This window comes from Tamandua tetradactyla, chromosome 1, assembly GCF_023851605.1.
Source record: "Tamandua tetradactyla isolate mTamTet1 chromosome 1, mTamTet1.pri, whole genome shotgun sequence".
In the NCBI taxonomy this organism is placed as follows: domain Eukaryota; kingdom Metazoa; phylum Chordata; class Mammalia; order Pilosa; family Myrmecophagidae; genus Tamandua; species Tamandua tetradactyla.
This window is the reverse complement of record NC_135327.1, coordinates 119,838,416-119,860,080: the sequence shown is the minus strand read 5'-3', so window position 1 is coordinate 119,860,080 and position 21,665 is coordinate 119,838,416. Positions and strand designations below refer to the sequence as shown.

The 21,665-nt window shown below is 39.1% G+C and overlaps 1 protein-coding gene across 11 annotated transcripts in view; it reads left to right on the top strand.

Annotated features, from left to right (window-relative positions):
- The window catches only part of DYNC1I1 (dynein cytoplasmic 1 intermediate chain 1), a 367,030-nt gene that overhangs the window by 230,574 nt on the left and 114,791 nt on the right, over positions 1 to 21,665 (top strand). For all 11 annotated transcript variants that reach the window (XM_077123359.1, XM_077123350.1, XM_077123387.1 and 8 more), the window contains one exon: positions 17,052 to 17,141. In XM_077123359.1, the coding sequence (XP_076979474.1) occupies positions 17,052 to 17,141 (90 nt within the window). The remainder of the gene's footprint in view (positions 1 to 17,051; positions 17,142 to 21,665) is intronic.

Below are 21,665 nucleotides of genomic sequence, written 5' to 3'. Positions count from 1 at the left end.
AATGTATTAAGTTGTGCTTTTACAATTCTAAGGCCATAGAAATGTCCAAGCTAAGCATTCCAGAAAAAGATACCTTAACTCCAAAGAAAGGGCCAATGACTTAGGGGTTTCTCTCTCAGCTGGGAAGGCACAAGGTGACATCTGCTAGCTTTCTCTCCTCATTTTATAAGGCTTCCCTGGGGATATTTTCCTTCTGCATCCCCAAAGGTCTCTGTGTGGGCTCTGTCAGCACTGATGCTTTTTCCAAAATTATTCCCTCTTAAAGGACTCCAGTAAACAACCCCACCTTAAATGGGTAGACACATGTCCATGGAAACTATCTTATCAGAAGTTACCACCCATAATTGGGTGGGTCACAACTCCATGGAAATAATAAAAAAGATCTCACACAGTAATGTTGAATAAGGATTAAAGAACACGGCCTTTCTGGGGTACACAACAGTTTTGAACAGGTACTTTCCATCCTCTGGACCTCAAAAAGACATCTTTTTTTTCCAAATGTAAATACATTCATTCCATCACAACATCACAAAGCCTTAAATTGTTTCAGTAATAAAACAAATACAGTACAGAGTCAGAAACAGTACAAAATCTCATCAAAGTCAGCTACTGGGATGGTCTGTCCTAAAGCAAAATTCTCCTCTGGCTCTGGACCTGTAAAACTCAAAACAAGTTGTTTGCAGCCAATATACAAAGGAGGGAGAGCCATAGGATACATATTCCCATTTCCATAGGGAGAAATTGGAAGTAACACGGGTCACCAGACCCAAACAGTTTTGGAAACCTGCAAGGCAAACTCCATTAGATTTCAAAGTTTGAAGAGTCATTTATCCTTGGGGGTTTAGAAAGCAGCAGTCCCACCCTTTCCAAGGACCTACACAGCAGCCTGGATCTCTCCAAATGATGGGGTGAGAATTGCAACATTGGGGAGACCACTTTTTTTTTTGACTCTACCCTTTCTACCATCAGGGCAATCCCTGGTATCTCTGCGAATCTGGGGCACATGCTGCTCAATCCCCTCAGAACAATGGTGGCAGCAAGGCTCTCCCCAAACCCCAAGGAATGTTCTCCACCATCTCTAAGGCCTGGAGTACTGAAGCTCCTACCCTCTGCCCTCGGGACAAACTTACCCTTTCCAAGTGTATGGGTGGGTCCACTCTCCTGGCCCAAGGCTTCTTGGTTTCAGACCTTCCCTTCCATGGTTCTGCTTTTGAAGTTATTTTTCCTTCAATTTGTCCCTTTTCTGCCTCTTTTAGTGCAGACTGACAATGGTTCTGTTTATACAGATCCCACAACACTCTGTTGGTTTTCTATGCAGTATGCTGGGACCATACCCATCTGATAATGAGACGTCACACAAATCTTTTCTGGATAATTCCATCTCTAATCCTGCTTTGAAATAGCTGACTGATTCCATATTTGGTTAAATCCTCATGTGGGGCACTGTTCACTGGGTTCTCACTTTCTGGAAACCCAGAATTTTCCATACCTTCAATTTCTTGTTTGTTTGTACTCAAGAGTTCAGTTCTCAGCTTAACTCTTTCCTGTTACATTTCACTGTAAGCTGCAAGAAGAAACCAGGCTGTACTTTCCACATTTAACTGAGAAATCTCTTCAGCTAAGTATCCCGGCTCATAGCTTTTAAAATTTGCCCTCCATTCAGAACCAGTAGTCAATTTTGCCAGATTATCTGCCTCTTTAAAACTTCCTTCCAGTTTGCAATGACACATTCCTTGTATCTGTCTAAAACCTTGTCAGAAGTATCTTTAGAGTCCACATTTCTACCAATAGTTTCTTCAAAGCATTCCAGGCCTTCTCTATCTAGCTCCTCACAACTCTTCCAGAATCTTCCCTGTATCCTTTTAAAAAGCCATCCCAACATGGTTGGTATTTCCAAAGTGCAGCAGCACCCCCTTCTGTTACCAAAATCTATTTTAGTTTATTAAAGCCTCTGGAAATGCAATATACCAGAAGCAGAATGGATTTTAAAAATGGAATTTATTAAGTTGCAAGTTTACAGTTCTAAGGCAATAAACATGTCCAAACTAAGGCGTCCAGAGAAAGATACCTTGGTTCAAGAAAGGCTGATGGGTGGGGAACACGTCTGTCACCCTTGTATGGGTGGAGACACATCACCATGGAAACAGCTTAGTCAAAAAGATCCCACCCAGTAATATTGAATGAGGATTAAAGAACATGGGGTTTTTTGGGTACATGACAGGTTCAAACTGGCACAAACCCTAAAGAAATCATAGAAAAAGATGTGAATATTTGGATTAAGAGTGATGCAGGCAGAGGGAATAGCAAGTGCAAGGACCAAGAGGTGTGAGTACACTCAGAAAGCTTTAATGGACTTTATTGTGCCCCCCCCAGAAGATATATTCAACTAATTCATGATACCAGAAATGTGGCCTTATTTAGAAACAGGATCTTTGCAGATATAATCCAGTTAAGATGAGGTTTTATGGATTAGTGTGAGCCCTAAACCCAATGACTGGGATTTTTGAAGAGGGAGATTTGTACAGAGAGACACAGAGGAGACACACAGGGAGGAAGACCATGTAAAGATGGAGGCATGGATTGGAGTAATATATCCACAAGCAAAAGAATGCCAAGAATGGGGGCAGGCCACGGTGGCTCAGTAGGCAGAGTTCTTGCCTGCCATGCCAGAGGACCCAGGTTCGATTCCCAGAGGACCCAGGTTCGATTCCCAGAGGACCCAGGTTCAATTCCCGGTGCCTGCCCATGTTTAAAAAAAAAAGAATGCCAAGAATTGTTTGAAACACCAGAAGCTAGGAAAAGGCTTGGGATGGATTCTTCCCTGGAGGCTCCAGAAGGAACCAACCCTGCTGACACCTTGATTTTGGACTTCCAGCCTCAAGAACTGCACAAGAATAAAGGTCTGTTGTTTTATGCCAACCAGTTTGTGGTAATTCGTTATGTCAGCCCTAGGGGACTAGTAAAGAAGATAGCTGAGTTGAAGCAGAGTCAGCAAGGGGGAGAGTGATGAGATAAGCAGTAAGAGCTGGGCCAGGGTCCATCCAGGAGGCCTGGTCTTTACACAGACTGTCCAAGGTGGAACTCCCTGTGGTGAATGGGACCACATCTTTGGCTACATATGGATTCTGAAGTGGCCCATTTACCATGCTGAAACTATACTAAAACTATGATAGTCAAGAGAAGAGAAGCTGGGATCTGTTTGATTGATACAGATTTCAGCTGTGTTCCAAAGCAGACTGGTCACTTACACTACCTTTTCTCTCAATTGGCCAAGCTTATTTTCACCTCCAACCCTTAGCTCTAGGTTGTTCCCTTTTTCCCTTCCCCATTAAGACATCTCCATCCTACATAGCCTAGCTTAAGCAGTTGGGAGGTAGTGTGGGTACATTTGAAAGAGAGTAGAATTTGGAGCCTCAAAAACCTAAGTTCAAAAATCTGCCTTTGTAGTTTAGTAGCTGCATGACTTTGAGCAACTTATTCAACCTCTTTGAGCCTCAGGTTCCTCATCAATAATAACAATAAAATGTTCTTTAGATATATTAATAATTAAAGAATCACAATTAGAGAATCATAATTTTCCAAGGAGGGCAATTTTGTGGTCAGTAGCTGAGGAAGTTTGCACAAAGAGTTAAGTAAATAGCCAAAGCTTACTACTCATTGACAGAACCAGGATTTGAACCTGAGCAATAGGGCATAAAGGCTCTTACATTTAACTCTGTGCTACATTGCAGGACTGCTGAAACAGATGGAAGATACAGAGTACAAGTTCCAGATACTAATAACTTTTTTGGTTTCACATAACAGATACTAATCCAAATTATTTAAGCCAAAAAGATGTTCACTAGTTCTCATAAATCAAAGTCTAGGCCCTAGATTCTAGGAGGGGATACTGGCTTTGACTACTTCTTCCGTTAGGTTTCAAATTCTTAACACTATCCATCTCAGCCTGGCTTTATCTATTGAATATTTCTCAAGCTCCATGTAATGAGCTCAGGCAGCTTCACTTCCATGTCAGCACAGCAGCCAGTTCAATGGAAGGGAGAGTACACTTCCCTCTTGTGGGGTGAGTACAGGTCACCCAGACAATCTCCATTCACACTTCTTACCTCACCTAATTAATTACATCTCCTTTCCCTCTCAGAAGTACCTTGATTTAGACAGTAGATTACTGGGTCATTCTACTGACAATACAAAGAAAAAAGGTTGAAATTTAGTTTCACTGGCTTTTGCCTCAGATAGAAAAGTCTTCCCCTAAATCTTAATAAGAATTCACTTAGTTGAGAGTGGGGAGGGGTGGGTCCCTTAAAGAAGAACAGAGGTATTGTTGTCCAGAGAAATGGGTGGCCAGTTCTCGGTGGCCAAAACCACTAATGTTCATTACAGTTCCTTTTTCCCCCTTTATACTATGTTGTGGAATTGAGCAGCAAATTGAGTAAGTTTGGAAGTTGAAACAAAATGGGTTTGAGTCTTGGCTTATTGCTTTGTCTAGTTCTGTGATTTTGGTCAGATCATTTCCCCTTTACAAGTCCCAGTTTCCCCATGTATAAAAAGAGCTACTAGAAGCTGCCTCAGTGAGTTACTATAAGGATTAGATAAGCTAATGGGCATAAAACATTTACCACAAGCTTGGCATATACAACTCAATAAATCAAAAGCTTTTGTTTTGCCATGGTGCCTGGAATAGAGCTGAGCACACAGTAGGTGATCAGTAAATAATAGTGGCCAGTGAAAGGATAGGAAACAATATAAAGGGGCATAAATCTCATAGTGAGTATGGGGGCAATCTCTTGGTGAGTTTCGACAAGTTTGCTGCAAATGATAGTAAAACCAAGGGATCACTGAAAGGAATCTTAAAATTTTGAAATTGAGTTAGATACACCACACAGATGAAACATAGGGGAAATCATTGAAGAAGTGAATTTTTTAGAAGTGTTCAGAAAAATGAGAGATTATTACATTTTAAAACAGTCAAAAATATTTATTAAACACCCATACTGGGAAGTGTAGATGTAAATAATGAAACCTACCCACTCCCAAGAAATTTAGAACTTGATGGGGAAGAAAACTCATAAATATACATAGGCGGGCTCTGCTTATACTTAACATATTGTACATAAGGTAGAGAGTTGTAAATGTCATAGAGAATTGTAAATGTCATAATCTTAAACGTAATAGTTTTAGAAGACCCAGCTAAATTGCTATGAAGGTTCAAATGAGAAAGAAGGCCTTATTTTGGAATCTCCATTTGAAGGGTAGGAGTCCTCATTGAAAGTTTTCATTTGAAGACCAGGAGGTGTTTTAGGGAGTGGGAAGTCATTTGAATCAGGCTTTGAAGTGTATGTGGATTTTACAGTTGGGGAGAATAAGAAGGTGTTTGAAGCTTGAACACTCCAGGTGGAGTCCTATCTCAGGGCCTCATGCTTTGTTCCTTCTGTCTGGGATTCTTTCCCCCCAGGTATCCATAGGGCTGGATCCCTCACTTCTTTGAGGCTTTTTTAGAAACTCTACCTTCTCAGTAAGCCCCTCTCTGGTTATCTATGTAAAATAGAAACACATCTGCACTTACCACCCCCTTCCCTCTTTAGCACTTGCAACTGTCTAACATATTATATATTTTATCTTATTTATTGCCTGTCTCCCCCATTAGACTACAAGCTCCATGAAAGCAAGAATTTTTGTCTATTTCGTTCACCGCTGCATGTCCAGAACCTAGACAAGTGCCTGGAACACATTAGGTGCTCAAATTTTCTAGTAAGAAGGGAGGAAGGGAGGCTGGTTGAGGGGGTAACATGAGCTCACGGACAATTGGAAAGTAGAATTTGTGCAGCAGCTGTAGTGTCAGTGCAGGGAGGATGCAGTGTGGATTGGGATCAGGAAGGCTTGGGGGGGATCAACAAGGGAGAAGAAATTCAGACAAGAAGCACATATGGGGGTCAGGCTTGAAGAATTCAGCTTTGGATCTGCATGTCATGGGAACTATCAAAGGTTTTCATCTAGAAAATTGATACAAACAGAGTTCTGTTTTAAGGGGATTCATTTGACAGTGTTAGAGACGCAGTGGAGGCAGGAACGCCAGATAGGAGGCCATGGAAGTAAGCTGCTTTAACCATAGGAAGGGTGGTGGAGAAGGGAGAGGACAGAGGGGAATGCACAAAAGAAAAGGAGGCAAAGAGAGTGAATTGACAAATTTTGATCCTATTAGTAAAAGAAATGCTGGAGAGCATGTAATAATAGAAAAATCTATACATGTAATGATTGATGTGGCAACAACACGGATGTTCGTAGTCAGAGTTGTCGCTTCCTAGAGATGGAAGGTACCACTTCCTCCTTAGGACTAATATCTCTTTATGAGTGAAAATGATGTTTCTAATGGGTGCCACTTAATGCAACAATCATTTTAATATCTGTAGACCTTGAGGTTTACCTTCCTCATCCATACATCAGCAGTCATCTGCCAAAAGCTAAATATGATGGACTTATGGCCAGCTTTCTCTTTCACAGCAATACTCCCACTGAGGGAACTGCAGATTTATACTTTTGGAAGAAATGGTAAAGGAGAACAAGATTAGGGTGTGGAGTTGTCCAGAAGTAAGCAGGAAAAGGAAAAAAAGAAAACTAAAATCCCTTTACCTTTTCCAGGCAGCCAAGGAGAGTATTTTCAAGTGTTGTGAATTTTTTTGGCCAGAATATGTGTATGTGCATGTATGGGTGTGTAGCCTGCCATACAGATGGAGCTGTCAAGTACAGCCATAGAGATTGTGCCCCATATGAAAGAAGAAGGCCCCTGGACATAGACCCCAGTGATTTTGCTGCTTTCTGGAGCTGTGTGAGGTAATGGTCCTGCTTACAAGAATACAGAGCACAGGACTTATTTGAGGGGGAACTTGGAGGGGTCTACTATTTTGACATGTTTCTCCCTCATGGGTCTCATATGAACGACAGGTTCCCACTTGAAGTTAATCTATTTGGGTTGCTACTATTCTAACCCATCAGTGTGAATTAGTCCTCCAACTGTTCTCCTGTGGCTAAAAGACCCATGACTTACTGAGAGAACTCGTGGATACAGGGACTTAAAAATATGAAAAGACTAAACAGGGAGAATTGGGGAAGGGGCTTTTGACAGTATGTTTGGTCAATATCATGTGCATTTGAGTCAAGGAATGCTGTGCTTTGAGCAATATTGGGGATTTAAGTTAGAGTCAGATGATGGGTGGGCCTTAAATGCTGAGCTAATCAAGAAAATAGGTAATTAAAGAGGAAATTTTATGGAAACACAGGTCAAGCAAGTCTTCTTATCCCCAAACATCAAATATTGAAGTTATCCATGGCCTTCTGACTGAACTTCTCCAAAAATGACGTTGTTCTCTCTTCCTCATCTCCATACTCCCAGGCAAGTTGACTAATCCACATAGATTCAATTCAATACATATTTACTGCATACATATTATATAGCAGCTCAGTAATAAGATTCAGAAACAGCTGCTAAAAAATACTATTCTTTGGCTTCATTCTTGTTTTGAATATTTTCTTTCATTTCCTCTCATTTGCAATGACTTGGGTGACATTCCATCAGGAAATGAACTTTCCAAGTACCGTCATGTTAGAGCCTTCATAGAGAACTGATGTGGCCTGGAGTGTTAACAGGAGTGCTCTGTATGATGAGAAATGTATGTTTTCTTTACTCTGGCCAGATTTTTCTAGACCAGAAAGTGAAGGCTTTTAAAATATTAGCATGTAGTATATTTAACAAAGTGCTTACAGAAAATCCCACAAAATATGTCTTTCCTGCATATTTTTAAAGCATAGAGGTGCTCACCTTGGTTTCTGTAAGCATTCAGTGGCACATGTTATACTTTATTTTGGCTGCCTTGATACATATCAGGAGGATGGCTCTCTCCGGACTCCTAGCAAAGTTGGCAAGCAGCACACAAGGTTGGTCCAAGGATAGGGTGACGAGAGTGAGCTCTGTGCAAGAGCCTTCACTGTCTGCTGTGCAAACATATGTCTAAGTTTACAGTCCAATTCATCATGCCCACTGGCAACTGAACTATCCTAGGCTGGGTTCTCGTCATATTGTTGCCTGGACCATGGCTACAGCCTACCTTTTAACTGTCTCCGTGACTCCATTCTTACCCTTCTCCTACAACCTCCATATTGCCTCCATATTTTTAAACAAAATCAGACCTTGTGTCTTGTTGCCTTTAAAAACCTCTAATTTCTCTGCAGGGCTGGCAGCAGTAACTTTCACCAAGGCTCACGCCCCTCTGGAGAAGTAGATCAGAGTCTTCATCGGGGGCTAGCAGGGAAGGAAATAAGTGTGATTTCCAAAAATCAACTTTAATTTTGCATCATAAGTGCTTTGGGTTCCTTTTGAAATTTTAAATATAATTTATGGACTGAATGAGATTCACGTTCATCAAAAGGAGTATACTGAACTCTAGGAAAAAATATAAATCGGTTCTGTCACACAAGGTCCTACATGATATGGTTCACAACTGCCTTTCCAGGCCAATCTTCTGTCCTGACATTGCTAGTCTCAGTACTTGGCATTAACGATACCAACAAGAGTTGGTCTTTGGTGGGCTTTTAGTCTGGCTATCAAGATAGAGACCTACACCTAATTTCAAGGGGCGTGTGTAGCCGCACACACACATACATATGCTGGGGTAGTGGAACAATGGTGGGAGTGAAAAATCTGCTTGGGAGTGTATTAGTTTGTTAAGCTGCTGGAATACAAAATACCAGAAATGGAATGGCTTTTTAAATCTGAATTTAATAAGTTAAAAATTTACAGTTCTAAGACTGAGAAAATGTTCAAACTCAGGCAAACAAAAAAAGGTTGCCTTCACTCAAGAAAGGGTGATGCCATCTAGAACACCTCTGTCAGCTGGGAAGACATGTGGCTGGCACCTGTTGGGCCCTTGCTCCTGAGCTCCATTGCTTTCACCCTCTGTTTCCTGTGGGTGTTCCTCACTTGGTGTCTGTGGACCTTCACTTAGCTCCTCTGGGACACAGCTGTCGGTTCTGGCTTTCTTAGTATCTCATGGGAAGGCACATGGTGATGTCTGCTGGGCCCTAGGTCTCATGTTGGCTTTGAAGAACTGTTCTCCAAGTGTCTGTGTCTACTCTGAGGTTTCTTCAAAGTGTTGCCCTTTTTAAAGGATGCCAGTAAACTAATCAAGACCCATCTTGAATGGGTGGAGTCACATCTCCATATAATCAAAAGGTCACACCCACAATCAGGTATGTCATATGTCCATGAAGATAATCTAATCCAAAATTTCCACCCTCCAGTTTTGAATCAGGATTAAAAGAAATGGCTGCCCCCACAAGACTGGATCAGAATTAAAACATGGCTTTTCTGGGGTGCATAACAACTTCAAACTGGCATGGGGTGGGCTTGGGATATTAAATTGCTGAGGCTGCATCATCAAGGGCTAGTAAGACTCACCTGAGGGGTAATGGAGAGAAGACCAACCCAGGCAGAAGCAAAAACATGTGACAAAACATATTTTAGAGGCAGAATTGACAGGACTTAGGGACCCACTCTCATGGGCCTTGACAGAAAAGAGGAACAAATGATGACACTAGGGTGACCACCTCCAAGGCATAGACCTGCTGGGACATTTAGTGATCTGTGCCTTGTCCAGCATGGAAGATGAGGTAGAAGAGGCAAGAACGTAGAAAAAGGGGACACCAGTCATGTTTTTAAATAAAAACAAACCTACTGGCAGCATAGAGCAAGACTGCTGTGAGCAAGACCAGTCAGAAGACTATTAGATACTCCAGCAAGAGATGGTGATGGCTTGGACTAAGGCAGTGACAGTAAACACAGAGGTGGCTTTGAGACATCTTTTGGAGGCAGAACTGACAGTACTTAGGGACCCATTCTTATGGACCCCGAAAGAAAGGAGGAATGAAAGGTGAAACTAGGGTGACCGGCTATGAGCCCACGTGAATGGTGGCACCATTAGCCAGGATGGAGAATGCAGTTGAAGGAGCAGGTCTCAGCAGAAAACAGGAGTTCTACTTTAAACCTGCTGCATGTGAGGTGCCTGTCAGGCATTCGGGATAGGATGTACAGATGTACAGTACGGAGTCTGAGCCCGAAGAGAAGTCCAGACTGAAGATGCCAGTGGATGGGCGATAGTGGAGTACACAGGTGTAAATATATCCTCAGTGAGAGGATATTATAGTAAAAAGAGGAGGTCAGGGACGGAACTGCAGAGGCTATCTATTTAGAAGACAAATGGAGGGAGAGAAAACTTTAAGGGAGACAGCAAGGGAAGAGACAGAGACAGAAGGACACCCAGGAGGGTGCGCTATCAGGAGGACGAGGACTTCAACAAGGAGGAACTGGTCAAAAATTTCAAATGCTGCAGATAAAATACAAATGAGGAAATTTCTGTTTTAACCCTTAGGGCTTTAGAAATTGGAAGCTCATGGGATGACAGAGCGATTTCAGACAAATGGTTGGAATGAAAAAATGACGAATAAATAGGAGGTTAAGACTCTGTATCCTTGGACCCTAAGGCAGAGTTCTTAACTTGAAGGGGCTCACTGAATACATTTATAGAGTAGTTTTTTAATTACATTAAAATTTTATTTGAGAAATTCTATGTTTTTCTATTGAAAAGTTCTAAATATCTTCTAACAAAGGAGAACAGCCACCTGAAATATCCGCACGTGAAAAAATTGGCTGAGGCATATGCTCTTAAATTGAGAGCAGTACATCCAAAAAAAAAAAAAAAGAGAGAATGTCCTTTGTTTCTCTCCAAACCTGTTCACCCACAGTAGCGCCCTAGCAAGTTTGGTTTAGAACAGAGCCTATATCCTCGCCATCATTTAAGCTTTTGGAAAGTAGTTTCTATTCGTCTCTTAAGCCACAAATGATTTCATCAATTTCTAACATTCACAATTTTTCACATTTGAATTAATAATGTGTTATAGTTTAATTAGCCGTAATTGTCTTTCTTAGTGATCCGTGAAGTAGTTGTGCATCTTACAATTGATAGCATGTTAGATTTGAAGTCATGTGGTAATGGTTTTGTGCCTCCCATTTGGGCAATGGCAAGATGCCTTTGGAGTGAAGAAGAATGGCGTGAGCAGCCCCGCTCTCTGCCCCCATTCTCCTCCTGGTCCAGACTTCATGATCTTCCAGCAAGGTGACAGATGGACGGACCGCAGCCACACTGTGGGAAGTCAAGAGCAGAGCAGCCAGAGCTCCAGCCTGGCTCTCAGACCCACTTATCACAGAGCTTTGCAGGCCCTGAGAGAATCAGGGAAAGTGAGAACCTAGTGACCTTGTAAAACATTAGTCCCTCTCCTGACAGAGGGCTGCCCTGTAATACTCAAGAGTTCTGGTTGCAAGCAGCAGACACCGCCTCTAGTGGGATTTACTGGAAGGAAATCTGGTGTTTACAGAATCAACAGGAGGCAAAATGACCAGGTTTGAAAAGGGGCAGGAACTAAGGGGATCCAGACACTGGACCTCTGGAACAATCTGGACTGGATGTTGGACATTGCCGCTACGGCTACAAGTTTTCCAAAATTAATCCTACCTGTCCCCTTGGCTTTGCCTCTTGAAGCATCCCAGTGCATTTACCCATATCCTGCCTGTATCCTGGTCTGCAGGAGATGGAGAGCAGGAAAATGTCTCCCCTTGGGCTTCACGAGGGGGACATATGTTGTAGCATCTCATCATTACAGCTCTACTGCAAAGGTGGATATACCCAAACAGAAAGGGATTTCTGATACTGCATTGCTAAACTACGACAGATGTCCCACTGCACTCCTGTAGTGCAGGTCAGCACGAGAAGGCTGTGACATTTGCCTACACTGGTTTCATTCTGTACCACCAACAGGTAGAGGAAAGTGGCCTTTTGGAAGTAGATATCAAGGGTCAAGCCTTGTGCTAAGTATGTTCTCTGTGATTTCTGTATAACATGCAACTATTCATTCTGAGACCTTCAGAAAATCTTAAGGAGGACAGTGGTTACCACAGTTTTGCCAGTGAGGGGGATAAATGCAGCAACTGGAGATGGCATAAATTGGGTGTTAAAATAATGTATCTAAAAGATGCCATTATTTAAAATTAGCTCATTGGACTGACAGGTAATTAAGTTCTGCCGCTAGTTGATTCCTTGTGTGGATATGGGTACAGGGGACTATACATGGGTGGTAATTTTTTTTTTAATTTTCTCCAATCACAGAGAAAATGTAGCTGGGTATGAACTGGTGGCACAAGTCATATATCAGTAGTCTATAGCAAGTCTACATAAATCCTTTTCTTTAAACTTAACTGTTCTGAAAATGGTTTCAACAGAAGTAATTCCAGTTGCACCAGAAAGGAAACCAGAGTCTTAAAGAAAAACATACTGTCTTTTCTGAGCAAGGCAAACATATCAGTATTCAGAGAAACAAACCAGTCTCTTGTGTTTTATTTCTTCAACAAATCCACTGAAACACTGACTTTATGTCTTAAAGTGGCTGATAGACAAAGAGTTCTCTGGCCACTAAAAACTAATGCTTGCAAATGGTTCATAAATGTTTTAAAGGGACGTGCACTTTTTAAAACAATTTGTTTCTCTGTTATTCATAGTATCACATCATACTACTTTGCACATATTATGCCCACGTTAAATATATGCTGATTTTTTTTAATGTGATTAAAACATTTCATTTGGGGAAGTATTTTATATTTGAAGGACATTTATGTTTGTATTTAAAGAAGATTAGATAAACTGCCATTTTCTCTCATACTTGTATGCATAAACTAACCTATGGCTATCATCTTTTAATAGCTAAACCTTTGTGCCAACTTGAAATTGTTGTGTACCCCAGAAAAGCCATGTTTTTTAACCCTTATTCCATATTGCTGGGTAGATCTTTTTTATTGAGTTGTTTCCATGAGGAAATGACCAACCCGATTGTGGGCAGGCCCTTTAGATGAGGTGGGTTCCATAGAGGTGTGTCTCCACCCATTCACAGTGGGTCTTAATCTGCTTTCTGGAGTCTTTTAAGAGGGAGCCATTTTGGAAAAAGCTCAGAGCTGACGCAGACACAGACAGTTGAAGATGTAGAACAGAAACGCTCCCCAGGGAAGCCGCTTGAAACCAGAAGCCAGCAGAGAAAGCCAGATGTCACCACGTGCCTTCCCATGTAATAGAGAATCCTCAAATACTATCAGCCTTTTCTTCAGAATCAAGTTATCTTTCTCTGCCTTAATTTGAATATTTTTATGGCCTTAGAATTGTAAACTTGTAGCTTAATAAATCCTCTTTCTAAAAGCCAACCCATTTCTGGTATATTGACTTCCAACAGCTTTAGCAAACTAAAACAGCCCTTAATAGAATAAATATTTTTTTCGATAAGCTACAAGGGGCACTTTCTGCCATGATGTTGCCTTTTTTACCCTTCCAAGAATTAATGTTTGAAATAAAAATCCTATGTCTGCAGAAAATGAGAGCTTGATGCTATTGAAAACTCAAAGTCATTTGGGGAGACTGCCTCTGATTATTAGAATTAGAAGATGTGAATGTACAAGCTAGATCATTCTAATAAAAGCAGAATTCTCTGTAGTCAATGGAACTGATAATAAATGAATTTAGACCTTGACCCTTTACTCCTCTTGTGTCCACAGAATGAGGTGAAAGAATCTGTCATTAGTCTTCCCAAATATCTTTACACAGTTCACTCCCCTCCTTTAAGATTTTGCTCCCCCATAATACTCATCATTTCCTTCATAGTATATATTTTGCTTATTTATTTCTTTATGATTTATCTCCCCTAATGTTATGGAAGCTCTATGAGGACAGAGATTTTTTTGGTCTTTGTTCCTTGTTTTATGCCCAGCACATGGCACACAGTTAAGTTCTCAGTAAATCTTTATTGATATGCATGTAACGTTCTTTTCAAGGTTTCTGCTTACACATATTCCCAAGTATTTGGGAGGTTTAAAAAGCAGTTCCATTATTCACAATAGGCAAAAATGGAAACAAGCCAACAGATGAATGAATGATGAATAAACGAAGTGTGGCATAGACATGCAATGGAATATTATTCAACCATAGAAAAGGATGAAGCTCTGATACATGCTGCAGTGTGGATGAACCTTGCAAACATTATGCTAAGTGAAATAATCCAAACACAAAAAGACAAATATTGTATAATTCTACTTTACTGAAATATCTAGAATAAGCAAATTCATCGAGACAAAGTAGATTAGAGGTAAATGGGAATGGGGAAGGGGGATTGGGGAATTAGCACTTAATAGGTACAGAGTTTCTGTTTGGAGTGATGAAAAAGTTTTGGTAATAAATAATCATGATGGTACACAGCATGTGAATGTAATTCATACCATTGAATTATGCACTTAAAAATGGTTACAATGGTAAATTTTATGATATATATTAACACCATAGAAATTTTGAAAAGCAGTTTTTCATCTATTATTTTATTTGGTTGTTCTTACAATACAGTATTTTAAGAAAGGATTATTATCCCCATTTAACAGATGAGGAAACAGTGGCTTAGAGAGTTGCTTTGACTTGTCTAAAATCAAGGGGCTAGTAACTGGTGGACTGTGGCCTGGAATCCAGATCATTCACCAGCCTTGCATTGCTTCTTCTGCCACATCATTCTTCCAGCCACATTAGGAGTCTGTCTGGCCACTGGAATCGGTGCTTCGTATTAACCATTTCTGGTCAGATCTCAGCACAGTGATTCCAGAATTGGGAAGATATATATGAGCTTCATATTCATTATATATACAGCTCTGAAGGGTGAAACCTGACTTCTCCAACTGAACTCCCGGAAGTGAAAGGGTGATACGTGCCAGGCCATGCGATGTCTACCACAGAGAACCTCCACGAAGCCCCTCCTTACACGACCACTGAACATTGACCCTGCTTGTGCTTTAAGGCCTTCTTCCACAGCATTTCTGTTTCATGTCGTGCTGTGGTTAGGGAGGCAGGACGCCTGGTGGTTAAAGATCACAGACCAGAAAACAGGCAGAACCAGACAGGACTGGAAGCCTGACTCAGTTGTGAGTTTCTTGGGGGAAGTTATTCTGTCTCCTCGTTTCATCATCAACAGGATTAATAGTTCTAGATTCTCAGAAATAAATTAGATGGGTGAAGCACTCATCACTTTCTTAGGCATTATTATAGTATGTTTCCTGTCTCCCTTCTACTAAACTGTAAGATCATAGAAGACAGTACATTGTACTGGCTTTAGCGCCTTGATTTTTGTTGTACTTGCCACGCGTTCGGTAGGTGTCAGGGCGTGGCCACTGGATCCATCCAATTTAAAGAGCTGTCTCTAGAAGGTTAAGAAATGGAACAACTTTCCAACAGATTAGTGACTTTTTGAAAATTGCCTCTACTTCCAGGGTGCCCTCCAGCTAATACCTCGTTGGCTCTGTGTTAGGTCCTTTGATCAGGAAGATATATTATGTCAATGTGGGTGTTTTGTTCTAAACTTTCCAAGCAGGCTTATTTTGGGTAGATGGTAGTTATACCTTACATATAGATAAGGACTTAGGTATTTTATTTATAGCTTAACATTTTAAAGGTTTATTTGTCCAGAAATCTGGGTAGCAGTGTTCTTTTCAAAATTTTAAGTGCAACTTTTTATCTCATAAATGTGACCTTGTAAGTATGTATTAATAATAAATGACAGTTCTCCTTTAACAAGTTTGCATTCTTTCTAAGTCATTATAAAGAGATGAGGTTGGCTCCACAATCTACACACATGTACATAGAGTTGTGCATTTCAATGAAAATTCACATTTAAAAATGTTTAATATCTAAATTGCATATTTAAATATCCAAATGCTATACTTTATATTTCCATAGATTTTAAATTTATATTTTTTCAACAGAGCACTTGCTTAATATAGACAAAACTTTAGAGGTTGCTTTTCAAGCTTTAGATACTTATTTGAGCATTTAAGTATGCATTTATAATGTATTGCCTATGTGGTGATATGAAAATTTTGAACTGATATAAATCCCATGAATTACTATGATGGGAATGGGACTATCCATAGAACCTGTGGTTTTATAAGAGATCTGTAAATGTTTGTTGAGTTAATGAATGCATGAGATGGGGAAAAAAAGTAAAATCATTTCTTTCAAACTCTTCTTGAATGAATGAAATCAGTAGTCCAGAGGCTACCTTAAGAGGAAGGTATTTTAATAAAATATTTTGAAAGCAAGTTTTAAGTTTATGTATAATTTTATTTGAGTTTGATTTTCTTGTGACATCTTGATTCTCTCCTACATCTTCTGCATTGTGACTGATGATTTTCAAGTGCTCTGTGATGAAAGGGGTCTTTAAGAAAAGCAGATTGAGAGAAGAGGAAGAATGATTATACATTTGCATAGGGTAGGAAGGGCACTGTAACATCTGGCAGGGGCAGCCGACTGGGTCCATTTGTTAGTGCTCATTAAATTCACATTAATGCACAAACTGCTCTGAACTTGTAAATGCCATTTTTAGGTTGGTTGCTTTCTCTCCAGGCCAATGGCTTTGACTTTTGGGGCCCTATCCTGGTTATTTGCTTGCCAGTGGCATTTGACCTCGGGTCAGACCTGCATTTGACCCTTTCCTGTAGGTCAAAAACAAATTACTTTGGTGAGAATTAAATTGGAAATGAGTCGTCTGTACAACAGGTGTCTGCCATGGAGAAAACGTTGCTCCAGGTGGAAACGTTTTAAGAGCTGTTCCTGGGCCATCTCCAAAGAAGATGCTGAGGTCTGGGAGGCAATCCCAAGGCATCACAGGTGGTGGGGGCCTGGAGATGGAGGTGGCAGGTGGCCACTCAGAGGGGTTTTCTCAGCAGCCTGGGAGGACTTTCAAAGAGGCCCTTTTGGAGATAATTGATTCATATATTCATGACCATGTATCTTGGGTATTCATGGGGACTGATTTACTTAGAAGTTGCCCTAAGTGATTGGAACTTTACCCTTTGGCCCTACCTCCCACCGTCAACCAAAGACTTTGATTTGAAGGAAAGAAAACATTGCATTTTCTCTTTCTTTTTCTAGAGGATGAGGAAGATGAGGAAATGGTAGAACCAAAAGGAGGCCATGATTCAGAACTGGAAAATCAAGACAAAAAACAGGAGGTGAAGGAAGGTATGGTGTGGGCAATAAAATGGGTGATCATTTTACTGTTGTTTTCTTTCACCTACATAAGGAACTGTATGGGGAAGTAAGTGTTAAATTTGGAAGGTGATTGTTCAAACTATATGGAAGGTGATTGTTCAATGCAATTACATTTAGCCATATAAACTATAATCTCTGATCAACGTCACTTATTTCTTGACTAATAGAAGCAAATAAAATACAAACCCTCCTATCAAAATTCCAGTAAACTTATTACTGAATAACGATAAATCGGGTACTTGTTATTAGTTGTCATGTTATCTAGTTCACTCTGCCATATATTCCCAGTGATAACATATTGGAGAAAGAAAATGTAAATATTTTGTCAGTAAATTCTGAAGTTTTTTTCATATGGTCTATATTAGAAACATGAACAGTCGTCATTAATATTAACTGTACTAAGGCATTTTTCTGCAACTCTGCTGATATAAGGAGAAATAACTTCTTACATGTTTGAGCGACAATAATTACTAACATTTGGTAAGCCCTTACTCTGTACTCGGCTCTCTCATAAGCACTCTACATATTTTATCTGCTCCTCACATCATCCTTTTGAGGAAGATATATTATTAAAATACCTATTTTATAGACAGGGAAATATAAACAGTGAGGTTAAAACCTTACCTAAAGCTACATAATTTATAAGTGTATGAGCCAAGATATATAGTTGAATCCAAAGCCTGTGCATTTAACCATCCTGTAATAGCACTGGGTCTCAAATGAAAAAAGGAAAAAAGAGAAGGAGGGAGGGAATAAGAAAAAAGCAGAGAACAAAATTTAAAAAAAAAGATACGACCCGGGTGGTACCGCGGTGGCTCAGTGGCAGAGCTCTCGCCTGCCATGCCAGAGACCCAGTTTCAATTCCCAGTGCCTGCCCATGCAAAAAAAATTAAAAAGATAACACCAGTAATGCTTCCTTAAAGGTTTAATTTTGTATCACTTAGAGATTCTTAGTCCATTGAGTCAGAAGAAAGGAACAAAATTTTGAAACTGTTATTCTTGCTGACAAATGGAGAGTGGCAAACTCAGAACTGAGTGTCAGTTTAAAAGGCACTGTGTGTCCCAAATATGGGTCAATATAACTGCAGTTCGAAGCTCAGTTGATTTTTAAATTTTAAACATAGCTGTGGCGGTGGCACGGTATGTGGCACAGAGTGGGCACTGGAGATTTTTTCAGGAATCTGTACACGTTAATCACTTATCCTCATGTGAGCCCCAGGTGATCTCATTAGAAAATGAGGGCAGCCCAAATACCTATTGCAGATGACATCTGATAAGAAATAGTAAAAATATCAGAAGAGATGCAAGTGATGTCCTTTGAGCTCTCTGAAGAACTAACTTTAGAAGTCCTATTTTTGTCACTGTGCCTGGTTTCAGGCATTACTGTCAAGTTCTGGATCATGACCTAGGGCAAAGGGGACATTCGCGTCTGTAATGGTGACAGCAGCAGAAGACGCAAGGGTTACTTTTTCTGAGAGATTCTAGAGGAATTGATGCAAGAGATTTCACATTTCAATTTTTACCAAAAGTGTCTTTTTTAAAAAAAAGCTGGTGAATAGGATATCATTATCATAGGTGTAGCAAGGGACAAAAAAAATCAGGACCTAGTAAAATACTCCTTTTTTCCTTTCACAAGCTAGCCTTTAAATATACTGGGTGATAAAAGAGCTGGGTTTTTTTTTTGCATGTGTGTCTTGGCACTGGTACCACCCCACCCCACCCGGTCTCCAAATCATCTTCTCTGGCAGGGCAGTGCAACCCTCTTCTTAAGTTTTGAGCAAAAACACCCTCCAGTTTTAACTGCTATTCGTGCTTCATGGAATTGATTAAAGTCATGTTAAAAGTCGAAAAGAAGTTTGAAAGAACATTTCCTGTTACTGCTGCACCATGTGCCTTATTCTCCATTAATGGCTTTTCTGCAAATTAGCACATAATGGGTTAAAAGCATGTTTATGTTGGCATCAAACCCTCTCTGGCATTTTTTTTTTAAAGCAAGACAGTATTTTTGCAAACTTTTTAAAGAATCTCTAGCAGATATAATCGTGGCGCCATTCACACGGCTGCTGAGTAGTTAGGGCTGTGTCAGCACTTCCATTATAAGTCCTGAGTTTCAGGGATTTATTACTCAGCCATAAAAATTTGCTCTGGGCTGAAACTTGACATACACAGTTTCAAACCAGGGAACACATTTTTGAGAAATCTGTTTGGCCTTTTTTGGAGTCTAAAAAAAAAAAAAAAGGTGGTAAGGGGGAGTTGGGAAATATCAGCAGTATTCACTAGCTTTTGACATTTTTGCCTGTGAGACATAAAAATACATTAAACATAAAGGAAATATAGGTTTTATTTATTACTGTTTTCACTCTCTTTTTTTTGCAACGTAGTAGGAAAAAACAACAGGTACATTTTAGCTTTTAATCAAAATTTAGGACATTTCTATTTATCTGTGTCCTGGTGTCCTCATGTTTCAGGATTCAAACAACAGAATTGGAAACCTAACTCTTACAAATACAAATTAACTCATATACTCATATTTAGTTCAGAGAAGGATATCCTTCTTTGTTAGTTTGGTTTGGTTTTCTTGTTCCTGTATGAGTACTGATTTCACCATAAAGTTCTCATAAAAACCAGCATCCCTAAGTGTTTTTCCTGGCTGTGTGGGTTTTTTAATTTAAATTTTTATTTTTATATATCATTAAAACATGTAAGAATATATTTTTTCTTTCTTTTCTTATTCTTTTATATATACTTTAACAGTATTTTAAACTTTTATATTGAAATTTAAAGCTACATTAAACAAGGCAAGACATCTTTGAAGTGGATATTTTTAAAATAAATTTTAACCTAAAAATGAGATATTAAAATATTATAAGTTGTGAAATTCATTGTAAATTTTACATTTTGTAGAAGAAAAATATTCCCACAAGAACCCTAGAACCCAAAAGATACAGTATATAGTAAATAGAGTAAATTTTAAAAATAAAAGGTATTTTGTATGTCAACCCAAAAGAAATGAACATTTCTATATTTAAAAAGTAGATGTTAAAATAAAATTTAAATTGGATTTTTATTTTGCGGACCACAAATTCATGGAACTAGGCAGTCTTCTAAATTTTGAATTTCATGAATCCAGGACATTTTTCCATTCTTGTTATTCGAGCTAAATATATAACTGTCCAAGTAAATTTTAATAAGTTTGGAAATTATCCTATCATTTTGATTATATATAAGATATATAACTGTGTTCTACTCTTAATAAAGAATATCTACTTTATAAAAAAGCTCGTGTTAAATACAGAAAGTATTGTTAGCTGTTAGCTCTTAGGAGAAACAGTCCATATTTGTGTTGCCAAAACAAACATAAAATGCTACAATTGCATTTTATGCTTAGCTAATAAGAAAAGCTGAATTAATGTCCATCTTTTGCTCTGGTGAGCCATTTGCTATTAAATTAATACCTACATCTTTATGCAACAAACTTGTTAAAAATAATTCATGAATTCCAGGGAAAGGGAAAAGCTGCAGACAGATATTTCAGGGAGAATTTAGGGTCTCTCCTGAACAAATCCAACTCTCATTCTAATTATTTATGCTTGTATTCTGTATTTTGTGGATCTCATTAGTCTACTAATTTTCTTCTATTAAATATGATGTCTGGAGAAGTTTTATCTCTGAATACAGCATTTTGGTTGTGGTTCCTGGGTAGTCCATTTTGTTTGCAGTACATTGTAGCAAAATATCAATTAAAACATTTTTAAATGCAGAAGGATTTATTTAATCAAAAATTACTATGGCCGTACTTAATTTAGGAAAATTGAATATTGCTTGTAACATTAAAAATATAGTCATCTGCACATGCATCTTACTATTTTATGCTAACAAATCATGTCATTTGATCCCTGTTAGACATCAAAGCTCAATATTGAATACATCCCTTGTTTTGCTTCACTAGCAATTTAATTTCAAGCCAAATATTGCATTGTCAAACATAATATCTGGAGAGGCTACTGCTTCACCTACCTGAACTTGGCCTCTGCAAATACACTTTGATCAGCCATTTATGTTTCTCTCAGAAAAGAAGTCGTGGGTCTTGAAAGCTGAGATCAAAGTGATAATAAGCTACCAGGAAGAAAAATATTACAGAAAATTACAAAGATACTAGTTTTTATTCAAGGTATTAGACCTGTAAGGAAAGATACAGTGAAATAGAAGTGGCCCCAAAAAGAATAACAGAGAATATAAGGATTTTTTTATATTATAAAAAAAGGAATAGAGGGAAATTCTACTTCTCTGTTTAATTTTAAGTGTGTTCAAGTCTTCCATTAACAGTGACCAAAGCTGAGTGAGTGCTTTAAAATGAAACATTCTTGTTGGTCTAGTAGTATCTCCACTTTAATGAAATTTGCTTGTTTATGTAATAATACTGACCAAAACAAAATAGACTTAGCACATTGTAGAATTTTTTCTTTTGACTAGAAAATTTAATAATTTCACTGG